This window comes from Myripristis murdjan, chromosome 13 (assembly GCF_902150065.1).
Source record: "Myripristis murdjan chromosome 13, fMyrMur1.1, whole genome shotgun sequence".
Lineage (NCBI taxonomy): Eukaryota > Metazoa > Chordata > Actinopteri > Holocentriformes > Holocentridae > Myripristis > Myripristis murdjan.
In genome coordinates, this window is record NC_043992.1 from 31,260,524 (window position 1) to 31,288,151 (window position 27,628).

Below are 27,628 nucleotides of genomic sequence, written 5' to 3' on the forward strand. Positions count from 1 at the left end.
AACAGTTGCAACTTAAGGTGCTCAGCTAATGTTCAGTTATGTTTTTACTGGACATTGCAAACATCAGGTGCAACTTTATAATACAGCCCACATCATGATAAATCATCATGATAAATTCTGTTTTTTTTTTTTTAAGATTTAACAGATAATTCATGAATTCTTGATTAAGTATTTTAAAACTTTAAACCTAGATAGTGACATCAGTTGTTATAGGCTAAACTGACAGTGGGGTTAACAAGTGGTTTGTAAACATGACAACAACTCCATACACATTGTGTGCAAAACTCGATGTGCTGCAGTTATGTAATGCTGTAGTTTATGACACATAGACCACCAAGCATAAATTAGCTTTGACCTAGTAGCATACTCAGTGATGATAGAGGCACTGAAATAACTTGTGTTGTGATTGACATAAGGTGGATTGTAAAGAGAGACTGTTACTTGAACAGTAGAAGGCTGTATGTCTTATGAGTACAGGTGAAAATAGTTACATTTAACATAGAGAAACCTTTGAAAAATACTTTTATTTGAATAAATGTACATAAACATACACAGGATTTTTGCTGGTTAGGTTCAAAGCACCTCATGATATTTCTTCCTGGCAGTGTGGTTCTGAAAGTAAGCTCAGTTGTATGTTGGTCTGAACCAATAACTTGGGATAAGTTAGTGAGACAGTAAGTCAGTAGTCTTTGGGATGCAGAGAGCTCTATCTTAATTTGGCCATGTGTCCCCTGAGCAGTATGAGCACTCTGAAGAATCTCGTGGAGATTTGCAGAGAATATAAGATTGTACTGCAAAGTAATACTCTATCTTGCCCCATATAAATGCATATGTAGATCTATATTTGAATGGCTTAGGACAGAGTAACACATGGCTACACATGGAAAGCAGCTTTCACTGCAGACCAGACCCCCCCAGATGAGGGGCTATGGTACTCTGTAAGCAGAGTATAGAGCTGATATCCCACCTTTGGGGCCAATCCTATTTCTTATTTTCACCCCTACCCCTCTTTTTCGAGTGCCACTTGCCCCTTGCAACAAAGTTACCAGGGGTAGGGGTTGAAATACTCCCCTATGAAATGGGACAACCCTTCATCCCCGGAAACGTCATCATTAGTCATCAGTGACGTTGTAAACAGACATGATGATTTTTTTTTTTTTTTTTTTTGCTGGGAAATCTCAATCTCAAAATGACGTCTTCAGCTGTGGTAATAACTCCTGGGAGCGCCGGTGAATCAGCATGAGGTATGAATGATAGACCGTAAACAAGTTTTGTTGTAGTTAGCCCAACGTTAGCCACACAACATGCTAGCCAGTTGGTGTAGTGGTGTAACGTCAAACAAACAATCGCTGCCTTTATTGATTTTTGTGTTAATTGTGTGAGAAGTGTGGGAGATTTCTCGTAGCACTCGCTTTGGAGTGTGCCTCTGAAAAAACTCCGTTTGGAGGGCTATATAGCCCTAGCACTCCACCCTCCCCCTCCGCCTCAACAAGAATTGGGACATCCCTACCCCTATGCGTGAACGCGCAAAACAGAGGGGTAGGGGCAAGTGGTAGGGTTAAGGGGTGAATTGGGATTGGCCCTTGATCAGCTCTGGAGAGTGGGGGCAATGACTCTGGTAGCTGTGCTTTTGCTGAGTAGCAAAACCTAGCCTCTAATTCCCAGAACCACTAGAGAAGTGCTGGTCTGTAAAGTGTTGATGGTGCAGGTTCACATGCCATCCCTGGGATGAACAAGAGACGGGTCTCAACTGTATAGACTGTTGGATGCATTGTGCCCTCATCTTAATGTTCCAGGCTCCATCCACCTTAGTCTCTGCTGCAGAACATGTTAACAAGCTCACTCAGGAGAATACTGACTTCCAAAACTGCAACCTTGTCTGTATCTGCTAAGCCCGACTGGCTCATCCAAAATATGCCATCAAGCCATGGTTAATTGAGCCATCAACTTCCCCAAAACAGTGGTCTGGGCACTTGTTCCCTGGATAACTATGTCCATCACCTTGGTCATCTCTGGCATGAAATTTGAAGGGTTCTTGGATCCAAAGTCTCTAATCAGACCTGTTATGGCTACTCTTGCGTTCAAAAAAAAGGGCCAAAAAACATCAGAGTAGACCCTCCAAGTACACCAACAAGAGAGCTCTGGCGTTGGACAGTCTGGAGGCTACAGCCACAGAATGAAAACCACAGCTCAGGGCAAGCCCATTCTTGTCATTCCATTCATTCCTTGCTGTGCAGCCCTAGCATGAACACATGGTGGCAAACATGGAGCTAATATTGCCCTAGGTTTTGTTCAACATGCCTGTAGACATTTGATAAAATTAGGATAAAGTGGCAATGGTGCCTTGCTGATGGGTAAAGAAAATGCAAGGAAGGTGGATGTTGTTAGTGCTTGGTTACTAATTGAAAATACTTTCTAAATGTCACTACCTTGCCAAGATTGCTACCAAGATGGCTTCTCCCATGTTTTGAGTTCAAATGCTGCTGAGATTTTAAACATTTTAATGAATCTTATGCTTGGATTTTATTCCACAGTTATTATTTACTTTTAAGATACATTTCAACAACTGAGAACATTGCAATTTTAGTGATCGGCAATTGGCAACCAAACCTACAGGGACCGTGGGGCCCTTGGTTTTAGCCTTGTTTTTAGCCTACCTGCAAACACCAGCTGCTAGCATATCCTGAGCTCCATACACTAAAGCCGACCTGCCAAGACCAGGCTATTTGAGCCTGATCATTGCTGTGTGCTTGCATCTGTGGAGCCCTCACATGTAAGTGTCACCCTGAGCCCCTGCACTGCTTTCAGTTTCCCAGCTCTTATTTCAGGTTCGCTGTGCCTGTGGCTCCTTGCTGGTGTGTCACTGTGTCTCTCCCCTAGCATGCCACAACTTACCTCCACATCTGCTGCCTGTGAGGGTTGCCTTCTGCTCTACCAAAGCAGAAGGCAACCACTCAACTGACTCTTCCACTCAACTGAGTGGAAAAGTCTTTCTCCTTCACCAGATCAGAGAGGATGAACAGCTCATTGACACCATGTTAGCCCAGTGCTCCACCACCACTGCGGCTACAGGTGAGATGGGACAGTCAGCACCCTAGACAATAGTACATTGGGGAAAACATGGTGGTAGATGTCCCCCTTGCACCCACCAGCACAGGATCTCTGCTTATGTAGCAAGCTCATTGTGTTTTATGAACAGGAGTTTCCTCCACTTACTGAATCCTCGCAACGTAGCTCTGGACACAAATGGTCAGCCCACCATCACCACCTGCACCAATGTTACAAGCGCCATCCTGGTGTTTCAACCCACTGCCCTCCAAAGGGCCACTGTTGCCTCATTCATGCACGGTCAAATCCACCAACAGCTGTTACATTTAGTTAGCCTATCTCCTGCCCCTGGAGGTCTCCTCCATCCAGCAGGCCATCTCCCTAGTCAGAGCCTGCAAATACCACCACCACAGTCTCACAGTCTGACTCGAGCCGTCGGTCATCTCCACCCGACAATAGTCCTAGTCCTCAATCTGATCCTGCAATGGTCATCACAGGGATTCCATCATAGGAATGTTGAAATAAATCCTCCATAACACTTTGTTTCCCCGATGTTACTGTCAACAACATCTCTGCAAAAAACCATGATGATGATGATGATAGAATCAAACCCATCGATGAACACTGTGGTACACGTAGAGGTAAAGGATATGCCGTCAACAGGTGGAAATTCTAAAATGGTAGTACACCACTTAATTCTTTTAGGTCAATTTCACAGTCTGATGGGCCTCTCTAGTGATGCACTTAACTGGTTCAAATCATATCTCACCAATAGATATTTTTTGGAAAGCATGGGTGAATGTTCATCTGAAAGCTATCAAAATGAATTGTGGTGTTCCTCAAAATTCTATTTTAGGTAACACATTTTAAATCTTTACGTGCTGCCACTGGGGAATGTCATCAGGAGACAAAGCATAAATTTTCATACATATGCTGATGATACACAGCTCTGCATATCAGTGACTCCTAATGACACCTGTTTTTTCAATCAAATTATGAATGACAAATAATTTTCTACAGCTCAGTCAGGACAAAATTTAAGTCTTGGTTAACAGCACTGAAGGTAAGAGTGGCAAACTCAATATGAAACTGTAAGCACTAGCATCAAACCCCTGTCACCAAGTAAAAAAAACATAGGAGCTATCTTTGATTCAGATCTTACTTTTGAACCTCACATTAGAAACATAACTAAACATGCTTTTTATCATCTGAAAAACATTACCACAGTACGACCATTTCTTTCTCAAGCCAACACAAAGACACTAATGCAGAACTGACTATTGTAATGCTCTACTCAAAAAAGAGGGAGAGAACAGAGAGAGAACACACATTTTTACACCAATTTTAAAGTCTCTGCACTGGCTATCTGTTTCAGATTTGACTTTAAATTTCTTTTATTGATTTACAAAGCTCTTAAGAGTCTTGCTCCTACCTATTTATCAGATTTGCTTTTAGCTGATGAACCCTCATGGAGCCCTCAGGACTTCTGGTAGTGGCCTTTTAAATCTTCCAGAAAGCAGAACAAAACCTCACACTGAGGAATGGTTTTATTGCTATGGTCCAAGACTTTGGAACCACCTTCCAGAAAACCGGAGGGCAACAGAGAATGTTAATATTATTAAAAGTAAATTCACAACTTACCTTTTTAGTGTGGCTTTTAATTGAATTTGAGTGATTTATTTCTATACTTATTCATGTATTTTAGCCCGTTTTCCATTTTGGTCCATCCTTTTATTGCTGTTTTACCCTGGTACTCTGGTTGTATTCACTTCTATACATATCCTCTCTTGTACTATTTTAGTATTTTATTTTGTACTCTTAACCATTGATTTACTTTTTATCTACTGTTTGCAGTTTTTATTTACTTATTTATATATTTGTTTGTTTGCTTGTTTGTTCACTTGTTTATTTATTTTCTGCTTTTCATACTTTACTCATTTTATGACTACTTTTATTTTCTTATTTTGCATTTAGTTTATTTTTTTATTGGTCTTAATCCTGCCTCTCTTGTTTTCTCATTGTTTTATTGTGTGAAGCACTTTGTGTTACATGTATTTGGATGAAAAGTGTTATCTAAATAAAGTCTTACACTAACAATGAGACAGAACGCAAGGCATAATCCAGGAAAGTGTCCACTAATGGACACTTCTCCTCTCAAAAAATCGGGGCACATGCATTCAGTATAGCAATCATAAATCCCTGATGTGCCAGTCTGTACCAGGCTGAGATTGCTTTGCCCTTTGGGAGCTAACCCAAGCATTTACCAAGTTAACCCCTGTCCACCTGTTTCCACCACAGAGTTAAAATAGCACTGTTGTCTCTCAGAAAAATGCTGAACAGCCATGCATGAGCTGGAGTCGGTTATGCTCGTCTCTTTGTTCATTCTTTACCTGAAGACAGCTTCTGGCTGTGAGCTGCTGGGCAGGTTTGAGATGCCGAGTTTGTTCAAGCAGGGAGATGTAATGATCGGAGGCATTTTTCCTATTTTCACCAAACAACTGAGCAGCACTACTTCATTTGAAAGAGATCCACCAGGAGTGAGATGTGCACTGTAAGTATTATTAGATTTTACTCTTCAGTACTTTATACATGTTTCTCAACATTTATCTTAAAATTTTGCAATTCCATGTAAACACTCTAAAATTTTATGGTGAAATCTATTACAATCACCATACCTTTTTCTCAGATTTGACCTGCGTGCTTTCCGCTGGACCCAGGTGATGATATTTGCAATTGAGGAAATCAACAATCACCCTACTCTGCTGCCCAACATATCTCTCGGCTATAGGATTCTTGATTCTTGTGGGTCTCCTCCAAATGCCTTACGTGCTGCATTAATGTTGGTTAGTAGTCCAGAGGAGATGGAATCATCTTCCCTCTGTCCGCCACCTATTTCTGCTATCATAGGAGAGTCAGGATCATCACGGTCGGTAGTCTTGGCTGAAGCCTTTGGACCATTCCAAGTGCCACTAGTAAGAGCTGAAAAGGAATGCTTTCTTAAAGCTTTAATTCTGATTGTGTGATTTTCAAAATTATTATGTAATGCTTGTGTTGTGGTTTATCTGTATGCTGCATTTTGTTGTACTTCTCTGCATAGGTCAGTTACTTCTCAACATGTGCCTGCTTAAGTGACAAAACTAAATACCCAACATTTTTTCGGACAATCCCTAGTGACTTCTACCAAGCTAAAGCTTTGGCAGCACTGGTCAAACGTTTTGGTTGGCAGTGGATTGGGGCCATACAGTCAGACAGTAACTATGGGCGCAATGGGATCCTGGCCTTTACTAAAGAAGTTAAAAAGTTTGGGGTCTGTGTTGCATTTGTTGGTACAGTTCTACGGACATACAAGATGGATAAAATCCTGCATGTTGTGGAAATGATCAAACAATCAACTGTCAAAGTCATCCTGGCTTTTGCTGCAGACGGAGACCTCTACCCTTTGATGAAAGAGGTAGTAAAACAGAACATTACAAGAATTCAGTGGATTGCCAGTGAGGCCTGGATAACAGCTGCACGACCCTCCACTCCTGAAATATACCGCTCTTTTGGTGGAGCAGTAGGGTTTGTGGCACGGAAAATGGCCATTCCAAAGCTAAGGCCATTCCTTGCAGGCATCAGCCCTTATACAAACACAGGTGCAGCCTTTGTGAGGGATTTCTGGGAGGTGATGGTGGGCTGCAGACCCCCATTACCTGGGGAGCTCCCAGGGACTCAGGCCAAGAGTGAAATGTGCACCGGAGCGGAGTCACTAATGAATTCACAGGATGCATTTTTCAATGTCACAGAGCTTAGAGTGTCTTATAATGTGTATAAAGCAGTTTATGCTGTTGCACATGCCCTTCACCATTTGCTTTTTTGCCAACCATTTGAGGAAAAACCAGTGAGACCGTGTTTGAACATATCAGAAATTCAGCCAAAAGAGGTGAGAAATTCATGGTTGATAGAATACAAAATTTGCATTACAGTAGGAAATTCTCTCTGCTGTCTGCCAAGATTTCATCTTTTTACACCAAATATCTTTTTTAATACGCATACATAACATAATAAAAACAATGTTTTCTGCTAAGTATTTCCTATTTTCTCACTTACCACTGATAATACTTCTTTTCAGGTAACAGGTCACCTGCAAAGGGTACACTTTACAAATCAGTTTGGGGAGACTGTGTTCTTTGACCAGAATGGGGACCCTCCTGCTTCTTATGACATTATAAACTGGCAGCTGAGAGACGGACAGGTGCAGCATGTGACAGTGGGGCATTTTGCCTCAGCTGCTAATAGGAAATATGAGCTCAGCATCCAGGAGGAAAAGATTGTGTGGAGGACTGGGAAAATGGTAATCTCTGTCCCATTGTTTCCCGTGCTAAGCTTTCTTTTCACATGAAGTTTGTGACTTGTTAGAATACATAATGACTATAAACCATCAGGGATACTGAACGTGGTAAGGCCTACTTGACCTGGCTGTGACATTATTACATAGTGGAAATTTAGATCTTCAGCTCTGTAATATTTTCCTCAGGTTCCACAATCAGTGTGCTCTGCTGTTTGTCCAGTGGGAACCAGGAGAGCTCAAATTCAGGGAAAACCCATCTGCTGTTTTGATTGCATCCCTTGTGCTGATGGAACTATAGCCAACTCAACAGGTACCACAACTTGGATTTAGGGGGAGCTATGTATTTTAAAACATGGGTAATAATGCCATTAATGCCATAATAAACATTAAGTAACAGTTAACTAACCGTTAACTAATGTGTCTAAGAATCATTTACTAATGCTGTTCATGCTAAGGTATTAATTTATATGTTATTTAAGGGTTATTGTAGATATTATTAACATTAGCAAATGCCATGATAATCATTCACTAACCACTAACCATTACAGCATCAAGTAACGTTAACTAATGTTAATTGTTGTACTCTTATTGTCAAGTGTTACCAAATGATGTATGCCATACTAAAACCTGTATGTTCATATTTAGTTTCGTAAAATACCATGGCCACAATCAATGCACATTATTCTATTCATTGTTTCTAAATTTGTTCCTATTTTTTCCCTTCAAAATATCCTCATTAAGTGTTAATTTAACATCCAGATACAGAGTTCATATTTTCCATTCATGTTCAACAGGTGCAGCAGAATGTACACCTTGTCCACAGGAGTACTGGTCAAATGAGAGGAGAGACAAGTGCATTCTGAAAACAGTTGAATTCCTGTCATATCATGAGCCGATGGGAATAGCACTCACAGCTGTATCACTACTTGGGGCTTTTCTGTCACTGGCCACAATGTTGGTCTTTATCCGTTACCGAGAAACCCCAGTAATTAAGGCGAGCAACTCTGAGCTAAGTTGTTTCTTGCTGTTTTCTCTCTTCATGTGTTTCCTCTGTCCCCTCACCTTCATTGGGAGACCTACAGTCTGGACCTGTATGCTCCGACACACAGCTTTTGGTGTGACTTTTGCACTTTGTATTTCCTGTGTCTTGGGAAAAACTATAGTTGTAGTGATAGCTTTCAGAGCCACTGTTCCTGGTAACAAAATGGCTGCAAAGTTTGGTCCTGTCCAGCAGAGGATCATAGTTTGCTCATGCATTTTGTTTCAGATAATTATATGCATACTGTGGCTGAAGTTAAACCCACCTTTTCCAGACATGGTTTTCAGATACAGTAAAAAGAAGATAGTTTTAGAGTGTAACACTGGCTCTGAGGCTGCCTTCTATGCAGTCCTTGGATACATAGGGATCCTTGCAGCAATATGTTTGGTTCTGGCATTTCTAGCCCACAAGTTGCCTGATAACTTCAATGAAGCCAAATTCATCACCTTCAGCATGCTGATATTCTGTGCTGTGTGGATCACCTTTATCCCAGCTTATGTGAGCTCTCCAGGCAAATTCACTGTAGCTGTGGAGATATTTGCAATTTTGTCCTCTGCATTTGGCTTACTTATTAGCATTTTTGCACCTAAATGTTACATAATATTGATAAAGCCAGAGAGAAATAACAAGAGGCATGTCATGGGAAAAGAACAAAGCAAAAGACTATGATTTATTAAACTTAATGTCATCTGTGTGTGTGTGTGTGTGTGTGTGTGTGTGTGTGTGTGTGTGTGTGTGTATATATATATATATATATATATATATCTGAGGTAGTGAGGGAGGCATGACTGGACAGCAATTTTAATCTGTGGAACAAAATTTAAGTCTAACTCAAATAATTTTCCCAAGTTTCTGACAACCATCTTTACATTAGCAGGCAAAAAGCCAAGTCTACTCTTTGTGAGACAGGTAGTGTTTGGGGGACTGAACAATATAATTACTGATTTTGAGTTATTGAGCTGAAGATAATTTTTGCCATCCAACAGTTGATATAATTGTCTCAGGGGTGGTAAATATCTGTGTGTCAACTGTGTAAAAATGACAAGAGACATTGATGTTGGATGATATGGACAAATAGAAGCATATAAATAGACAATAAAACTGGGCCTAAAATTGAACCTTGCGGAACACCACAGGTTCTGGTGTGGAACATACACTCCTGATCGAAATCTTAAGACCAGTTCAGAAGTTGAAAGAATTTACATTTTGCACTGTTGGATCTTAAGAAGGTTCTAAGTAGAGCCTCAAAATGCAAAAAGAAGAAATGGGAGAGAGACAAAAAAAAAATTTGAGTAAGCAATTTATTGCAAACAACCATTAAACTGAAAAACAAAAGTTTAAGACCACTGCCTTTAAAAGCCCAAATCTTGGCAAAAATGTGGATTCAGTGTCAATTTCTGTCTGGTATCCACACTGTCATGACCTCCTGATGGCAAAGGCAAAAAAAGCTTTCTCTCTTTGAATGTGGTCGGATTGTTGAGCTGCATAAGCAAGGCCTCTCGCAGCGTGCCATTGCTGCTGAGGTTGGATGCAGTAAGACAGTCATTTTAAACTTCTTAAAAGATCCTGAGGGTTATGGAACAAAAAAGTCAAGTGGTAGGCCCAAAAAAATGTCACCGGCCCTGAGCTGGAGGATCCAATTGGCTGTCCGTCAAGACACGGGACGATCCTCGGCCCAAATTAAGCTTGTCACTGGTGCCAACTGGAGTCCTGTAACCATCAGACGGCATCTGCGAGAGAAGGGTTTTAAGAACAAAAACGTCTTCAAAGGCCTCGTCTCCATCAACGACACAAAATTGCCCGTTTGGAGTTTGCACAAGAGCACCAAACATGGGACATTGAAAGGTGGAAGAAAGTTTTATTCTCTGATGAGAAAAATGTAACCTTGACGGTCCTGATGGCTTCCAACGTTACTGGCATGACAAGGAGATCCCACCTGAGATGTTTTCTACACGGCACAGTGGAGGGGGCGCCATCATGATCTGGGGGGCATTTTCCTTCAATGGAACAATGGAGCTTGAGGTTGTGCATAGGCGTCAAACGGCAGCTGGCTATGTGGAGATGTTGCAGGGGGCATCCCTCGTGACTGAAGGCCATCGTCTGTGTGGTAATGACTGGGTTTTTCAACAGGACAACGCTGCAGTTCACAATGCCAGCCTGACAAAGGACTTCTTCCAGAGAAATAACATCACTCTTTTGAACCATCCTGCGTGTTCCCCTGATCTAAATCCAATTGAGAACATTTGGGGTTAGATGGCAAGGGAAGTTTACAGAAATGGACACCAGTTCCAGACAGTGGATGCCCTCCGTGAAGCCATCTTCACCACTTGGAGCAATATTCCCACTAGCCTCCTGGAAACACTAGCATCAAGCATGCCGAAACGAATTTTTGAGGTGATTAACAAGAAAGCTTTTTTTGCCTTTGCCATCAGGAGGTCATGACAGTGTGGATACCTGACAGAAAATGACACTGCATCCACATTTTTGTGGAGATTTGGACTTTTAAAGGCTGTGGTCTTAAACTTTTGATCAGCTGATGAACAGCCTATTTCAGTTTAATGGTTGTTTGCAATAAATTGCTTTTATTGCTTTTATTTTATTATTATTATTATTATTATTATTATTATTATTATTATTATTTTATTTATTTTTTTTTATTATTCATTTATTTTTTTTGTCTCACTTCTAGTTCTTCTTTTTGCATTTTGAAGCTCTACTTAGAACCTTCTTAAAATCCAACAGTGCAATTTCTCAACTGGTCTTAAGATTTTGATCAGCAGTGTATGTGGTTACATATGTTGACCACGCAGGTTCTAAAGGGTATGAATAAAACCAACTAAATGCAGTGTCCTTGATGCCAAACATATACTGTAAAGAAGAAGGACGACACAACAGCTCCCAAAAAGTGAAGCCAAAATCTCGTTTGCCCCTTGGTGGCTGGCTGCAGTATAAGTTGTAAACCCTGGAGGTGCAGCCATGGAGGCACCTGCGTACTGCTATTCAGGAACTGGAGCTGCATAGGAACCTTGAAATATCCATAACCCTCAACTAAGGGATATGAATATTTTCAGTTTTTCCAGTAAGTTAGATTTGTGTTTTGTAAGCTTATCAGTAACTTAATGCTATTAGTTAGCAATAGCTATCTAGCTGAGACAACAAGCAGTCTAGCTAATGTTATATGGAAAAGGCAAGTCATTGGGATCTATGAGTATATAATGAATGTAACTTGATGTTTGAAACGTTGTGTCACATGGTTTATTTATATTCTCAAATGAAAAATTAGTCTGATGTCACAATAGGCAAAACTTGATTTCAACATTTTTCCATGATACACTTATTCTTGACCTCTGTGGAGGATGTCTAAGGTGGTGCTGCCATTTTTTTTTTTAATCTAAAATTAGAACAAAAAACAATCAATGACTATCCATGCAAAAGGATTCACTCTACATGGAAAAATCAATGCAATGCAACGCGTGTAAAATCGAAGCAACCAGGCTACATCAAAAGTAGGACCTCCATACTGCAGCTCTCCCCTCATCACTATTGTGCAGACTTGGGCCCCAAATGATGTCACCAGCAGAAGATGGCAGCCTCTGTATCCAGAATATTTTGTGACAGTTACAGTGTTTAAAATGGACGTATCTATTTTTGTATGTAAAGAAACCATAAATGAGCCATAAGGTGAAGATAGTAACCGCATCTATGTTCTCTCTGGCTGGCCAACCACAGAACACAGCCACTCTGTTGACATTCATCTCCACTATGGTCATGGTGATACCGTATATAGGACCATTTTGTGGTCCATACTGTTGCCGTCCTACTCCTCGTACTTCTCGTTTCCCTCCTTCTCATTCAATTGAATCCATCTCTTCCCTTCCGCACCCTTCACCTGGTCCACCTGCACCCTCCGCTGCCACTGCTCCTCATCATACTGCTAGGAATTCCAACCCTCCTAAGCCCATCAGGAAGCAGAAGAGGAAAAGACAGTTTGTGGAAGAGTCCATCTTTGTGTTTTATGACTGAGTTTATGACTTGTGTCTTGCTTTAACAAATCCTTCATACAGTGTGAGGCACACATCTTGGCTCTGCCTTGCTGCCATCTTCTCCATGGCATTCTGAGTTTCTCCGAAAAACACCATACTTTCCTCCCTGCCAGTTTGCGCGTGTGTGTGACATTGGTTTGTGGTAAGCATGATGCAAACATGCAAAGAGGACCCTGTTTTTCCTGCCTTAGATGGCTTGACCACTTTCAGAACGTTTCTAGAAATGGCAGAAGCTAGGTTCAGGGAATACCTGGTTTGCTCAGGCTGATGACACTCTCCAGTTTGCCTGTCCTCCACCTCCATTCATCAGTGTGTTGGAGATGAATCTCAGATTATCATCTCATCTCAGATGAATGCAGAGACTCTGACTGATGTAGCTGCGAGGAGTGACTTTAGAGCTTCTCTGAGACAGCGCAAATGAGAGGTTTTACTCTTGCTACTTCCTGGTGTTCAAGAAGGCCCATCCTTGATCTGCGTCGGTTCAACAAATGCTTCAGGAAGACCCCCTCCCACATGTTGTCGATGAAGCATGGTGACTATGTCCACATGCAAATCATCTCCAAGCACAGTCCTGCATGGCCCTGTAGCCACAGCATACATAAATAAACATATAGCTTGGAGGCCAGCTTGCCTGGCAAGAGGATGCACTGTCCCAAACAGAGGGAGACATTGACTATGCCACTGTGTTCCTTGATGGGATCTGTCCTTGGTGCTCTGGGTGAGGTACCATTTGAGCTTGAGGACCAAATCCTGATCAAGCTGCTATTAGTTAAAGGATAATTTTATTGAAATGTATCAAATTTGAAATTAATTTAAATGTATCTGGTACAGAATATAAATCATCCACAACAGACTCTCCAACTACAACAAACAAATTATACAACAATATCATATCACAATAAAGTTATTTAAAATAACAGCAATTTCACAAATATCACAAGTCACATTTATAATTATATGAATTATCCTTTGTTGATCAGTTTTTATTTGTCTTTAGTGTCTGTGCCACTATATACAATTTAGCATGAAGTTCAGTTCACTGAAATTTATGTAAATTCTGCTTCACATCTTTGACTAGTAAATCATATAACAGCATAACAAAAAGAAGCATCAAAGTGTTTCATTCCAACTTCACTGATAGGAAACTGTGCGTGGCATGTGTGAGCTCTTCCAAAGGAAGAATCCCCAGCAGTGGTTGCAGCAAAAGAGATCTTCATCCACATGGACTTTATTTCTCAGCGATATTATTTTTTTAGTACCTGGTTACACATATGTATCACTATTATCAATATTGTTCATGGAAATAATAATAATAATAATAATAATAGACAAAGTATAATCACCATAAATGTTAACAATAATAATAATAGTAGCAAACATACAAATCTATGATATAAATTACTTTCTGTGAGGATACAGATGATCACTGCACCATCTGCTATCTTGAGAGAGAACTGTGCACTTGGCTAGGTGAATAGCACAACAAAAGGTATTATAACCTTGTTACAAATGTGTTTTTGAGATTCTTATGATGCTGATGGTGTAACAATTCTTTTTATTTTCCATTAAAATAGAAAAAATTGACCTGGACACGCCCTGAATGCACTTACGCCATGCTATTCACACTGTGTGTTTAGATTGTTAAAATAGAGCCCATTGTTTTTTTTTAATATCCCTGCAATGATGTTAATAGGCAAGTATGAGATGGGTCAGTGGGTTGCCTTCATTATATTTTTCATTCAGTATAGCATTCATCACCCCTGATGTGCCAGTCTGTACCAGCTGAGATTGCTGTGCCCTTTGGGAACTAACCCAAACATTTATCAAGTTAACACCTGTCCACCTGCTTCCACCACAGAGTTATAAGTGCCTTGATGCCTGTCAGGAAAATGTGACAGCCATGCAAGGGCTGGAGTCGGTTATGCTTTTCTCTTTGTTCATTCTTTACCTGAAGACAGTTTCCTGCTGTGAGCTGCTGGGCAGGTCTGAGATGCCGAGTTTGTTCAAGCAGGGAGATGTAATCATAGGAGGCATTTTTCCTATTTTCAACAAACAACTGAGCAGCCCTACTTCATTTGAAAGAGATCCACCTGGAGTGAGATGTGCACTGTAAGTATTATTAGATTTTACACTTCAATACTTTATACATGTTTCACAACGTCTCTTTTAATATTTTGCAATTGCATGTGAAAGCTCTATAATCTTATGGTGAAGTCTACTATCTCATATTCAAAATATTTTCAGATTTGACCTGCGTGCTTATCGCTGGACCCAGGTGATGATATTTGCAATTGAGGAAATTAACAATCACCCTACTCTGCTGCCAAACATATCTCTTGGCTATAGGATTCTTAATTCTTGTGGGTCTCCTCCAAATGCCTTACGTGCTGCATTAATGTTGGTTAGTAGTCCAGAGGAGATGGAATCATCTTCCCTGTGTCCTCCACCTATTTCTGCCATCATAGCAGAGGCAGGATCATCTCGGTCATTGGTTTTGGCTGAAGCCTTTGGACCATTCCAGGTGCCAATAGTAAGAGCTGAAAATGAATGCTTAAAGCTTTATTTCTGATTGTGTGATTTTCAAAATGATTATGTAATGCTTGTGTTGTGGTTTATCTGTATGCTGCCTTTTGTTGTACTTCTCTGCATAGGTCAGTTACTTCTCAACATGTGCCTGCCTGAGTGACAAAACTAAATACCCAACCTTTTTTCGGACAATCCCTAGTGACTTCTACCAAGCTAAAGCTTTGGCAGCCCTGGTCAAACGTTTTGGCTGGCAGTGGATTGGGGCCATACAGTCAGACAATGACTATGGGCGCAATGGGATCCTGGCCTTTACTAAAGAAGTTAAAAAGCTTGGGGTCTGTGTTGCATTTGTTGGTACAGTTCTACGGACATACAAGATGGATAAAATCCTGCATGTTGTGGAAATGATCAAACAATCAACTGTCAAAGTCATCCTGGCCTTTGTTCCAGAGGGGGACCTCTACCCTTTGATGAAAGAGGTAGTAAAACAGAACATTACAGGAATTCAGTGGATTGCCAGTGAGGCCTGGATAACAGCTGCACGACCCTCCACTCCTGAAATATACCGCTCTTTTGGTGGAGCAATAGGGTTTGTGGTACGGAAAATGGCCATTCCAAAGCTAAGGCCATTCCTTGCAGGCATCAGCCCTTATACAAACACAGGTGCAGCCTTTGTGAGGGATTTCTGGGAGGTGATGGTGGGCTGCAGACCCCCATTACCTGGGGAGCTCCCAGGGACTCAGGCCAAGAGTGAAATGTGCACCGGAGCGGAGTCACTAATGAATTCACAGGATGCATTTTTCAATGTCACAGAGCTTAGAGTATCTTATAATGTGTATAAAGCAGTTTATGCTGTTGCACATGCCCTTCACCATTTGGTGTTTTGCCAACCATTTGAGGAAAAACCAGTGAGACCGTGTTTGAACATATCAGAAATTCAGCCCAAAGAGGTAAGAAATACATGGTTAATATAATACAAAATTTGCAGTGTAATTGGAAATTATCTCTTCTGTATGCCAGTAAGATTTTATATTTTTATACTACATATTTTATTGATAAACATGCATAAAATAATAACAATAATAATAATAATAATAACAAGTTTTCTATTAAGCATAATACCTCCTCCTTTCAGGTAACAGGTCACCTGCAAAGGGTGCATTTTACAAATCAGTTTGGGGAGACTGTGTTCTTTGACCAGAATGGGGACCCTCCTGCTTCTTATGACATTATAAACTGGCAGCTGAGAGACGGACAGGTGCAACATGTGACAGTGGGGCATTTTGCCTCTGCTGCTAATAGGGAATATGAGCTCAGCATCCAGGAGGAAAAGATCGTGTGGAGGACTGGGAAAATGGTAATCACTGTGCCATTGTTTACTCCTGCTAAGCTGTCTTTTCACATAAAGTGTGTGTCTTGTTAGAATACATAATGACTATAAACCATCAGGGATACTGAGCATGGTAAGGCCTGCTTGGCCTGGCTGTGACATTATTACATGGTGGAAATTTAGATCTTCAGCTCTGTAATATTTTCCTCAGGTTCCACAATCAGTGTGCTCTGCTGTTTGTCCAGTGGGAACCAGGAGAGCTCAAATCCAGGGAAAGCCTATCTGCTGTTTTGATTGCATCCCATGTGCTGATGGAACTATAGCCAACTCAACAGGTACCACAACTTGGATTTAGGGGGAGCCATGTATGTTAAAGCATGTATGCCATACTAAAACCTGTATGTACAATGTATTCTTCAGTCAGTGTCACAATTCATATTTAGTTTCATAAACTGTCATGGTATCACTGCACATTATTCTAGTCATTGCTTCCAAATTTGATAAAAAAATTTCCCCTCATTTCCTCATTTACTGCTAATTTAACATCCAGATACAGAGTTCATACTTTCCGTTCCTGCTCAACAGGTGCAGCAGAATGTACACCTTGTCCACAGGAGTACTGGTCGAATGAGAGGAGAGACAAGTGCATTCTGAAAACAGTTGAGTTCCTGACATATCATGAGCCGATGGGAATAGCACTCACAGCTGTATCACTACTTGGGGCTTTTCTGTCACTGGCCACAATGTTGGTCTTTATCCGTTACCGAGAAACCCCAGTAATTAAGGCGAGCAACTCTGAGCTAAGCTGTTTTTTGCTGTTTTCTCTCTTCATGTGTTTCCTCTGTCCCCTCACCTTCATTGGGAGATCTACAGTCTGGACCTGTATGCTCCGACACACAGCTTTTGGTGTGACTTTTGCATTTTGTATTTCCTGTGTCTTGGGAAAAACTATAGTTGTAGTGACAGCTTTCAGAGCCACTGTTCCTGGTAACAAAATGGCAATAAAGTTTGGTCCTGTCCAGCAGAGGATTATAGTTTGCTCATGCACTTTGTTTCAGATAATTATATGCATACTGTGGCTGAAGTTAAACCCACCTTTTCCAGACATAGTTTTCAGATACAGTAAAAAGAAGATAGTTTTAGAGTGTAACACTGGCTCTGAGGCTGCCTTCTATGCTGTCCTTGGATACATAGGGATCCTTGCAGCGATATGTTTGGTTCTGGCATTTCTAGCCCGCAAGTTACCTGATAACTTCAATGAAGCCAAATTCATCACCTTCAGCATGCTGATATTCTGTGCTGTGTGGATCACTTTTATCCCAGCTTATGTGAGCTCTCCAGGCAAATTCACTGTAGCTGTGGAGATATTTGCAATTTTGTCCTCTGCATTTGGCTTACTTATTAGCATTTTTGCACCTAAATGTTACATAATATTGATAAAGCCAGAGAGAAATAACAAGAGGCATGTCATGGGAAAAGACCAAAGCAAAAGACTGTGATTTATTAAATTTACTGATGATGTCACAAATGCTTATTTTGAATTGTGAGGCTTATTAAGACCAATGCTATTATTCCCAAGTTTCTAGCAACCATCTTTACATTAGCAGACAAGAGGCCATATCCACTCTCTGTGAAACTGGTAGGGTTTGGGGGACTATACAATATAATTACTGACTTTAAGTTATTTAGCTGAAGATGTTTTTGGCCATCCAACAGTTGATATAATTGAGACAATCTGTGATAGCAGCTAGGCTTTTTGGGTTGTCATGTCTCAGAGGTGGTATATATCAGTGTGTCAACTGCGTAAAAATGACGCCTTGGTGGCTGGCTGCAGTATAGGTGGTAAACCCTGGAGCTGCAGCCACAGAGGCACCTGCGTACTGCTATTCAGGAACTGGAGTTTCGTAGGAACCTTCAAATATTCATAACCCTCAACTGAGGGATATGAATATTTTCAGTTTTTCCAGTAAGTTAGATTTGTGTTTTGTAAGCTTATCAGTAACTTAATGCGATTAGTTAGCGATAGCTGTCTAGCTGAGACAACAAGCAGTCTAGCTAATGTTATGTGGAAAAAGCACGTCATTGGCATCTATGAGTGTATAATGAATGTAACTTGATGTTTAAAACTTTGTGTCACATGGTTTATTTATATTCTCAAATGAAAAATAGTCTGAAGTCACAATAAGCAAAACCTGATTTCAACATTTTTCCATGATATCTACACTTATTCTTGACCTCTGTGGAGGATGTCAAAGGTGGTGCTGCCATTTTAAATCTAAAATTTTTTAAATCTAAAATCAAATGTATTCACTCTACATGGGAAAATCAATGCAACACGCATAAAATCGGAGCAGCCAGGCTACATCAAAAGTTCAGGGGGCGGGACCTCCATGCTGCAGCTCTCCCCTCATCAGTATTGTGCAGACTTGGGGCCCAAATGACATCACCAGCAGAAGATGGCAACCTCTGTATCCAGGATATTTTGGCTTAACTTTTGCACAGTGAGTGGAAGTGGAAAGGCGTCGTCCATCTTTCATAAAGTCCATGATGCCAACCCAGGATTTGAGGTGGCATGGCAAAAGAATTCCCATAGTGATAGAATACTGATCACTTCTAGTGCTTCTTATAGAGCAACAATCCAGTCAATCATTGCAATGCAAAATCTGCAATCTGCAGTGACAGTTACATTGTTTAAAATGGACGTATTTATTTTTGTATGTAAAGAAAGCATAAATCAGCCATAAGGTAAAGATAGTAGCCGCCTCTATGTTCTCTCTGGCTGGCCAACCACAGAACACAGCCACTCTGTTGACATTCATCGCCACTATGGTCATGGTGATACTGTATATAGGACCATTTTGTGGCCCATACTGTTGCCGTCCTACTCCTTGTACTTCTCATTTCCCTCCTCCTCCTCATTCAATTGAATCCATCTCTTCCCTTCCACACCCTCCACTTGGTCCACCTCCCCCCTCTGCTGCCACTGCTCCTCATCATACTGCTAGGAAGTCCAACCCTCCTTAGCCCATCAGGAAGCAGAAGAGGAAAAGACAGTCTGTGGAAGAGTCCATCTTTGTCTCTTATGACTGAGTTTATGACTTGTGTCTTGCTTTAACAAATCCTTCATACAGTGTGAGGCACACATCTTGGCTCTGCCTTGCTGCCATGTTCTCCATGGCATTCTCTGTTTCTCCGAACACACCATCCTTTCTTCCCTGCCAGTTTGCACGTGTGTGTGACATTGGTTTGTGGTAAGCATGATGCAAACATGCAAAGAGGACCCTGTTTTTCCTGCCTTAGATGGCTTGACCACTTTCAGAACATTTTTAGAAATGGCAGAAGCTAGGATTAGGGAATACCTGGTTTGCTCAGGCTGATGACACTCTCCAGTTTGCCTGTCCTCCACCTCCATTCATCAATGTGTTGGAGATGAATCTCAGATTATCATCTCATCTCAGATGAATGCAGAGACTCTGACTGATGTAGCTGCGAGGAGTGACTTTAGAGGTTCTCTGATATAGAGTGAAAGAGGGGTTTTACTCTTGCTACTTCCTGGTGTTCAAGAAGGCCCATCCTTGATCTGTGTCTGTTCAACAAATGCTTCAGGTAGATCCCCTCCCACATGTTGTCGATGAAGCATGTGTTGGAATGTATTTGGCCAGGTAATTTACATGAATAGTGACTATGTCCACATGCCAATCATCTCCAAACACAGTCCTGCATGGCCCTGTAGCCGCTGAGTGGGTCAGCATGTCCTCATGAGGACAGTCAATCAAATGGCCACAGCATACATAAATAAACATATAGCTTGGAGGCCAGCTTGCCTGGTAAGAGGATGCACTGTCCCAACCAGAGGGAGACATTGGTTGCGGGCTTGGCCTCTGAGAGGGAACAACTAGAGTAGCAAGGGCTCCAGACAGGTGTTGTCAACACAGTTCAGAATCACTCCACCATTGGCTGTTACACTGTTAAACAGCATAAGAAAAAGAAGCATCAAAGTGTTTCATTCCTACTTCACTGATAGCAAACTGTGCTTGGCATGTGTGAGCTCTTCCAAAGGAAGAATCCCCAGCGGTGGTTGCAGCAAAAGAGAACTTCATCCACATGGACTTTATTTCTCAGCGATATTATTTTACCACTTGGTTACACATATGTATCACTATTATTACTATTATCAATATTGTTCATGGAAATAATAACAATAATAATAAGACAAAGTATAATCACCATAAATGTTAACAATAATGATAATAGCAAACCTACAAATCTATGACATAAATTACTTTCTGTGAGGATACAGATGATCACTGCGCCATCTGATGTCTTGAGAGAGAACTGCGCACTTGGCTAGGTGAATAGCACAACAAAAGGTATTATAACCTTGTTAAAAATGTATTTTTGAGATTCTTATGAAGCTGATGGGTAAAGAAAACTCAAGGAAGGTGGATGTTGTTAGTACTTGGTAACTAATTGCAAATATTCTCAAAATGCCACCAAATATCTCTGACCACTTGGTGCCGCCGTCCAATCCCAGCCAGTAACACTGAGACAGAAGGCTAGACATAAGCCAGGAAAATTTCTTTTGTCTAAAGCGATGTCAGTCTAAGTCACACAACCATGGTGTAACAATCTTTTTTTTTTTTTTTTTTTTTTTTTTTTTTTTTACCATTAAAATAGAAAAAAGTTGCCCTGGACATGCCCTGAATGCACTTACACCATGCTCTTCAGACTGTGTGCTTAAATTGTTAAAATAGAGCCCATTGTTTTTTTTAATATCCCTGCAGCCATGCATAATCTGTTATTCTGTATTTTTTTAAATTATGAATCCATTATTTGCCCTTGAACAATACTTGAAAATGCTTTCACAATTCCAGACAATATGTTACTTTTTACAGTCTAACTATGTGCTCTTTTACATCTTTCAGTCCAAAACAACTTCACTAAAACAAATTACACTTACTGCTTGTTGTTTGACACATTAGAGTGGCAAAGCTGGACTATGAATGATGTTAATAGGCAAGTATGAGATGGGTCAGTGGGTTGGCTTCATTATATTTTTCATTCAGTATAGCATTCATCACCCCTGATGTGCCAGTCTGTACCAGCTGAGACTGCTGTGCCCTTTGGGAACTAACCCAAACATTTATCAAGTTAACACCTGTCCACCTGCTTCCACCACAGAGTTATAAGTGCCTTGATGTCTGTCAGGAAAATATGACAGCCATGCAAGCGCTGGAGTCGGTTATGCTTTTCTCTTTGTTCATTCTTTACCTGAAGACAGCTTCTGGCTGTGAGCTGCTGGGCAGGTCTGAGATGCCGAGTTTGTTCAAGCAGGGAGATGTAATCATAGGAGGCATTTTTCCTATTTTCAACAAACAACTGAGCAGCACTACTTCATTTGAAAGAGATCCACCTGGAGTGAGATGTGCACTGTAAGTATTATTAGATCTTACACTTCAATACTTTATACATGTTTCACAACGTTTCTTTTAATATTTTGCAATTGCATGTGAAAGCTCTCTAATCTTATGGTGAAGTCTACTATCTCATATTCAAAATATTTTCAGATTTGACCTGCGTGCTTATCGCTGGACCCAGGTGATGATATTTGCAATTGAGGAAATCAACAATCACCCTACTCTGCTGCCCAACATATCTCTTGGCTATAGGATTCTTAATTCTTGTGGGTCTCCTCCAAATGCCTTACGTGCTGCATTAATGTTGGTTAGTAGTCCAGAGGAGATGGAATCATCTTCCCTCTGTCCTCCACCTATTTCTGCCATCATAGCAGAGGCAGGATCATCTCGGTCATTGGTTTTGGCTGAAGCCTTTGGACCATTCCAGGTGCCAATGGTAAGAGCTGAAAATGAATGCTTAAAGCTTTAATTCTGATTGTGTGCTTTCAAAATGATTAAGTAATGCTTGTGTTGTGGTTTATCTGTATGCTGCCTTTTGTTGTACCTCTCTGCATAGGTCAGTTACTTCTCAACATGTGCCTGCCTGAGTGACAAAACTAAATACCCAACCTTTTTTCGGACAATCCCTAGTGACTTCTACCAAGTTAAAGCTTTGGCAGCCCTGGTCAAACGTTTTGGCTGGCAGTGGATTGGAGCCATACAGTCAGACAATGACTATGGGCGCAATGGGATCCTGGCCTTTACTAAAGAAGTTAAAAAGTTTGGGGTCTGTGTTGCATTTGTTGGTACAGTTCTACAGACGTACAAGATGGATAAAATCCTGCATGTTGTGGAAATGATCAAACAATCAACTGTCAAAGTCATCCTGGCCTTTGTTCCAAAGGGGGACCTCTACCCTTTGATGAAAGAGGTTGTAAAACAGAATATTACAGGAATTCAGTGGATTGCCAGTGAGGCCTGGATAACAGCTGCACGACCCTCCACTCCTGAAATATACCGCTCTTTTGGCGGAGCAATAGGGTTTGTGGTACGGAAAATGGCCATTCCAAAGCTAAGGCCATTCCTTGCAGGCATCAGCCCTTATACAAACACAGGTGCAGCCTTTGTGAGGGATTTCTGGGAGGTGATGGTGGGCTGCAGACCCCCATTACCTGGGGAGCTCCCAGGGACTCAGGCCAAGAGTGAAATGTGCACCGGAGCGGAGTCACTAATGAATTCACAGGATGCATTTTTCAATGTCACAGAGCTTAGAGTGTCTTATAATGTGTATAAAGCAGTTTATGCTATTGCACATGCCCTTCACCATTTGCTTTTTTGCCAACCATTTGAGGAAAAACCAGTGAGACCGTGTTTGAACATATCAGAAATTCAGCCCAAAGAGGTGAGAAATATTTTGCAATATAACTGGAGATTCTCTCTGCTGTCTGCAGATGATATTTGATCTTTTCTACTAAGCACAATACCTCCTCCTTTCAGGTAACAGGTCACCTGCAAAGGGTGCATTTTACAAATCAGTTTGGGGAGACTGTGTTCTTTGACCAGAATGGGGACCCTCCTGCTTCTTATGACATTATAAACTGGCAGCTGAGAGACGGACAGGTGCAACATGTGACAGTGGGGCATTTTGCCTCTGCTGCTAATAGGGAATATGAGCTCAGCATCCAGGAGGAAAAGATTGTGTGGAGGACTGGGAAAATGGTAATCATTGTGCCACTGTTTCCCCCTGCTAAGCTGTCTTTTCACATATAGTGTGTGTCTTGTTAGAATACATAATGACTATAAACCATCAGGGATACTGAGCATGGTAAGGCCTACTTGGCCTGGCTGTGACATTATTACATGGTGGAAATTTAGATCTTCAGCTCTGTAATATTTTCCTCAGGTTCCACAATCAGTGTGCTCTGCTGTTTGTCCAGTGGGAACCAGGAGAGCTCGAATCCAGGGAAAGCCCATCTGCTGTTTTGATTGCATCCCATGTGCTGATGGAACTATAGCCAACTCAACAGGTACCACAACTTGGATTTAGGGGGAGCCATATATGTTAAAGCATGTATGCCATACTAAAACCTGTATGTACAATGTATTCTTCAGTCAGTGTCACAATTCATATTTAGTTTCATAAACTGTCATGGTATCACTGCACATTATTCTAGTCATTGCTTCCAAATTTGATAAAAACATTTCCCCTCATTTCCTCATTTACTGCTAATTTAACATCCAGATACAGAGTTCATACTTTCCGTTCCTGCTCAACAGGTGCAGCAGAATGTACACCTTGTCCACAGGAGTACTGGTCGAATGAGAGGAGAGACAAGTGCATTCTGAAAACAGTTGAGTTCCTGTCATATCATGAGCCGATGGGAATAGCACTCACAGCTGTATCACTAATTGGGGCTTTTCTGTCACTGGCCACAATGTTGGTCTTTATCCATTCGCGAGATACGCCAGTAATTAAGGCGAGCAACTCTGAGCTAAGCTGTTTCTTGCTGTTTTCTCTCTTCATGTGTTTCCTCTGTCCCCTCACCTTCATTGGGAGACCTACCGTCTGGACCTGTATGCTCCGACACACAGCTTTTGGTGTGACTTTTGCACTTTGTATTTCCTGTGTCTTGGGAAAAACTATAGTCGTAGTGACAGCTTTCAGAGCCACTGTTCCTGGTAACAAAATGGCAATAAAGTTTGGTCCTGTCCAGCAGAGGATTATAGTTTGCTCATGCACTTTGTTTCAGATAATTATATGCATACTGTGGCTGAAGTTAAATTCACCTTTCCCAGACATGGTTTTCAGATACAGTAAAAAGAAGATAGTTTTAGAGTGTAACACTGGCTCTGAGGCTGCCTTCTATGCAGTCCTTGGATACATAGGGATCCTTGCAGCAATATGCTTGGTTCTGGCATTTCTAGCCCGCAAGTTGCCTGATAACTTCAATGAAGCCAAATTCATCACCTTCAGCATGCTGATATTCTGTGCTGTGTGGATCACCTTTATCCCAGCTTATGTGAGCTCTCCAGGCAAATTCACTGTAGCTGTGGAGATATTTGCAATTTTGTCCTCTGCATTTGGCTTACTCATTAGCATTTTTGCACCTAAATGTTACATAATATTGATAAAACCAGAGAAAAATACCAAGAAGCATGTCATGGGAAAAGACCAGAACAAAAGATCATGATATATTAAATTTTCTAATTATGTCATAAATGCTTATTTTGAAAACTTTTATTATTTATGTTATACAAAAATCAAGACATTTGTATATATTCTATCCTCATAGATGACTTGTAAATCAAATCTGCTTAAAATTAAATCATTTTATTAAGATCAAAGCTATTATATGAATAACTCCTGGAATTTTATTATTTTAAGAATCACTTCATGAACACCTTCAAACAAATTTTTAATGAATATCTTAATTGGATGAAAACTTTTATGAAATAATACTGGTTGCACGGAAATGGCAATCTTACATTTTTGAGCGATGAAAAATAATAAAGATTGGTATTGGCGTCGTCCATTGTGTTTTGTTTTTCTGTGTTTTTCATTCCATAGTGTTTTTAAATATCAGTTATGTGACTTGTGGGTTGACTTGGTGGTTGGATCACTCTTAATAATAAGAAGCAGTCGGATGGAGACGGATAACTGTCTTAACCCTCCTATTATGTTTGGGGTCAATTTGACCCCAGCCAATGTTTAACGTCTCTAAATAAATGATTAACATCATTTTTTTTGCTTCATATTTAATGAGTGTTCCTAATGTAATGGGTTCTACCGGGTAAACATGAAATTGACAGAGGATGTTTTCAGTGTCCTGTACAGACTTTGTAACGCATCAGTTATAAATAACAAAAATCTGTACTTAGAAATAATATAAAGCCATTAAAACACCAAAAATGAATATTTCTTTCCAATTTCAGATCAATCAGTGAGATTTTATGGTGATTTGAATATTTTTCCATTTTCGCGTAATAGGAATACTGGATGTATAAGTGGGGGTGTTGGGGAGTTATGTCTTATTTAAAAGGCTATTTAGGTAATCAACAAAGAAACATCAAGTACTTGACACATAAACTTTGGTAACAATTTTAGTTATAATAATTTTGTGAAAGTTTAAACTGCAGGGGTCAAATTGACTCCAAACATAAAGGATGTTCAAAAATGTGAACATAACAGGAGGGTTAAGCAGTACTTTACTGTTCCCAACACTTCATCAGTTTTAACAACTCCTCCCTCCTCCTGGCTCACATGTCGCTTAACTAACCAATCAGAGGCTAGAGGGACCTTGACTAAGGTAAATGTGAGCAAACCACTGAGGTGCATTCAGAAGATTATTCTGTTCTAGAGATGCAGATGTAACTATTTCAACATGTAAACATGCAAATAATCATATAAACATAAATATGTAAACAGTTAACTAAACATTGTAAATATATTTTTAGTAAATTAACTTCTGTATGAATTAACGTCTAGACCTTACAGCTATCTATATAGGCTACCATGTCGAGGAACACCAATCTGTGGATTAAATTTTGTGACTATTGCACAAACTCCCATGAGACTGGTTTGGCCAGAGATGACTCGGGTGGGCTTTAAGGCAGAGCATGTGCTCATTTGACCAGTATTTTCTCTTCCTCTGCTGTGTAAAAGAGGGGGCATTTTTTAGAGAAATCGCTTGGGGAGCGTTTTCATGTGTGACTTGCTCTTTATCTGTTAAGATATAGGCAGGCTTCTCACCCATGATTAGTGAAAAACAGATTTGAAGTGTGAAAAAAAGGCCTGCCAGTTCACTGTACCTTCAGATTTTCCAGTATTATGAGTCTGGAGAACTGTAGCACTGATTTTAAAGGAAGCACCAAGAGTGACTCAGATGTGAGCAGTAGGCAGAGTGTTTTCAGCGGTTAAGTGGAGGTTAAGAATAGTTAGTAACAGACCTGTTTAGATCAAAACTGTACATCAGTAGTGTAAACATTTATTTTTTGTCAGCTGTGGTCAAAAAGTAGGCTATATGAAATGCTGTGAGGGTAATATTTTTTCTCAGTAGCAGTGACCAAGGAGTTTTTACTTGCATATAGTAAAAATACAATGTGAAAAGGCCTTCTTTGTCTTTTCTGGTGTGACTGAATGCAGCGCTGGTGTGTGTGTGCAGTGGCGGTTCTGCCCATGTTGCCGCCCTGGGCGAAATTACTGCCTTGCGCCCTTCCGTGTTGCGGCTGCAGCAGCACAACAGACAATGACACTGACAACATGGTTGATTATTGACTGCGCAATGCGGCTATTCGCCGGTAATCGCGGCATCAGGCGAGTCTACCTACTGGTTTACATATGCAACAATACATGTGTATTTGCTTAGACCCCAATATTAGACGAGAGTGTTTTTTCAGGGCATTTTCAATGGAAAAAATATCGTCTTATACAGGGACGGTTTTTGCTGTAGGCAGTGTGGGCAACCGCCCAGGGCGCAATCTACTTGGGGGCGCACGAGAAAAAAAAATCGCCAGTTTTCTAGACTACCGTATTGACCCGCAATATGCCGCGGCACCATCAGTCGGCATCACGCGAGCCGACCGCGAGTGGAGTAGTAACATGAAAGGGTGCAAGCCAGTAATTTCGCCAAGGGCGGCAACATAGGCAGAACCACCACTGGTCTTATATTCAGATGAATACGGTTATAGAAAACTGCTTTGCAGCGCTGATGATTTTTTTTTTTTTTTTTTTTTGGCGCTCGTGCCGTCCCCCACGTGACATGAAAAAATGCCGCCCCGGGCGGCTGCCCGGTTCGCCCGTGCCTAAAACCGCTACTGTGTGTGTGTGTGTGTGTGTGTGTGTGTGTGTGTGTGTGTGTGAGAGGATCAGCGTTGCAGGTGCATGTCAGCCAGTGATGGTAACTAGTAACAGCACAA

The 27,628-nt window shown here is 40.9% G+C and overlaps 3 protein-coding genes across 3 annotated transcripts in view; 2 read left to right on the plus strand and 1 right to left on the minus strand.

The window, feature by feature from the left end:
• The window catches only part of LOC115369725 (uncharacterized), a 216,416-nt gene that overhangs the window by 172,850 nt on the left and 15,938 nt on the right, over window positions 1–27,628 (minus strand). The gene's annotated exons all lie outside the window — the stretch shown is intronic.
• Window positions 5,463–9,086, plus strand: LOC115370344 (extracellular calcium-sensing receptor-like). Its single transcript, XM_030067332.1, has 6 exons — window positions 5,463–5,599; window positions 5,735–6,020; window positions 6,146–6,970; window positions 7,160–7,381; window positions 7,565–7,688; window positions 8,173–9,086. Exons 1-6 carry the CDS (start codon window positions 5,481–5,483, stop codon window positions 9,084–9,086), a joined length of 2,490 nt encoding a protein of 829 aa, XP_029923192.1. The 5' UTR covers window positions 5,463–5,480.
• On the plus strand, window positions 14,433–17,815 carry LOC115370346 (extracellular calcium-sensing receptor-like). The gene is made up of 6 exons (XM_030067333.1): window positions 14,433–14,569; window positions 14,705–14,990; window positions 15,112–15,894; window positions 16,101–16,343; window positions 16,528–16,651; window positions 16,902–17,815. Exons 1-6 carry the CDS (start codon window positions 14,451–14,453, stop codon window positions 17,813–17,815), a joined length of 2,469 nt encoding a protein of 822 aa, XP_029923193.1. The 5' UTR covers window positions 14,433–14,450.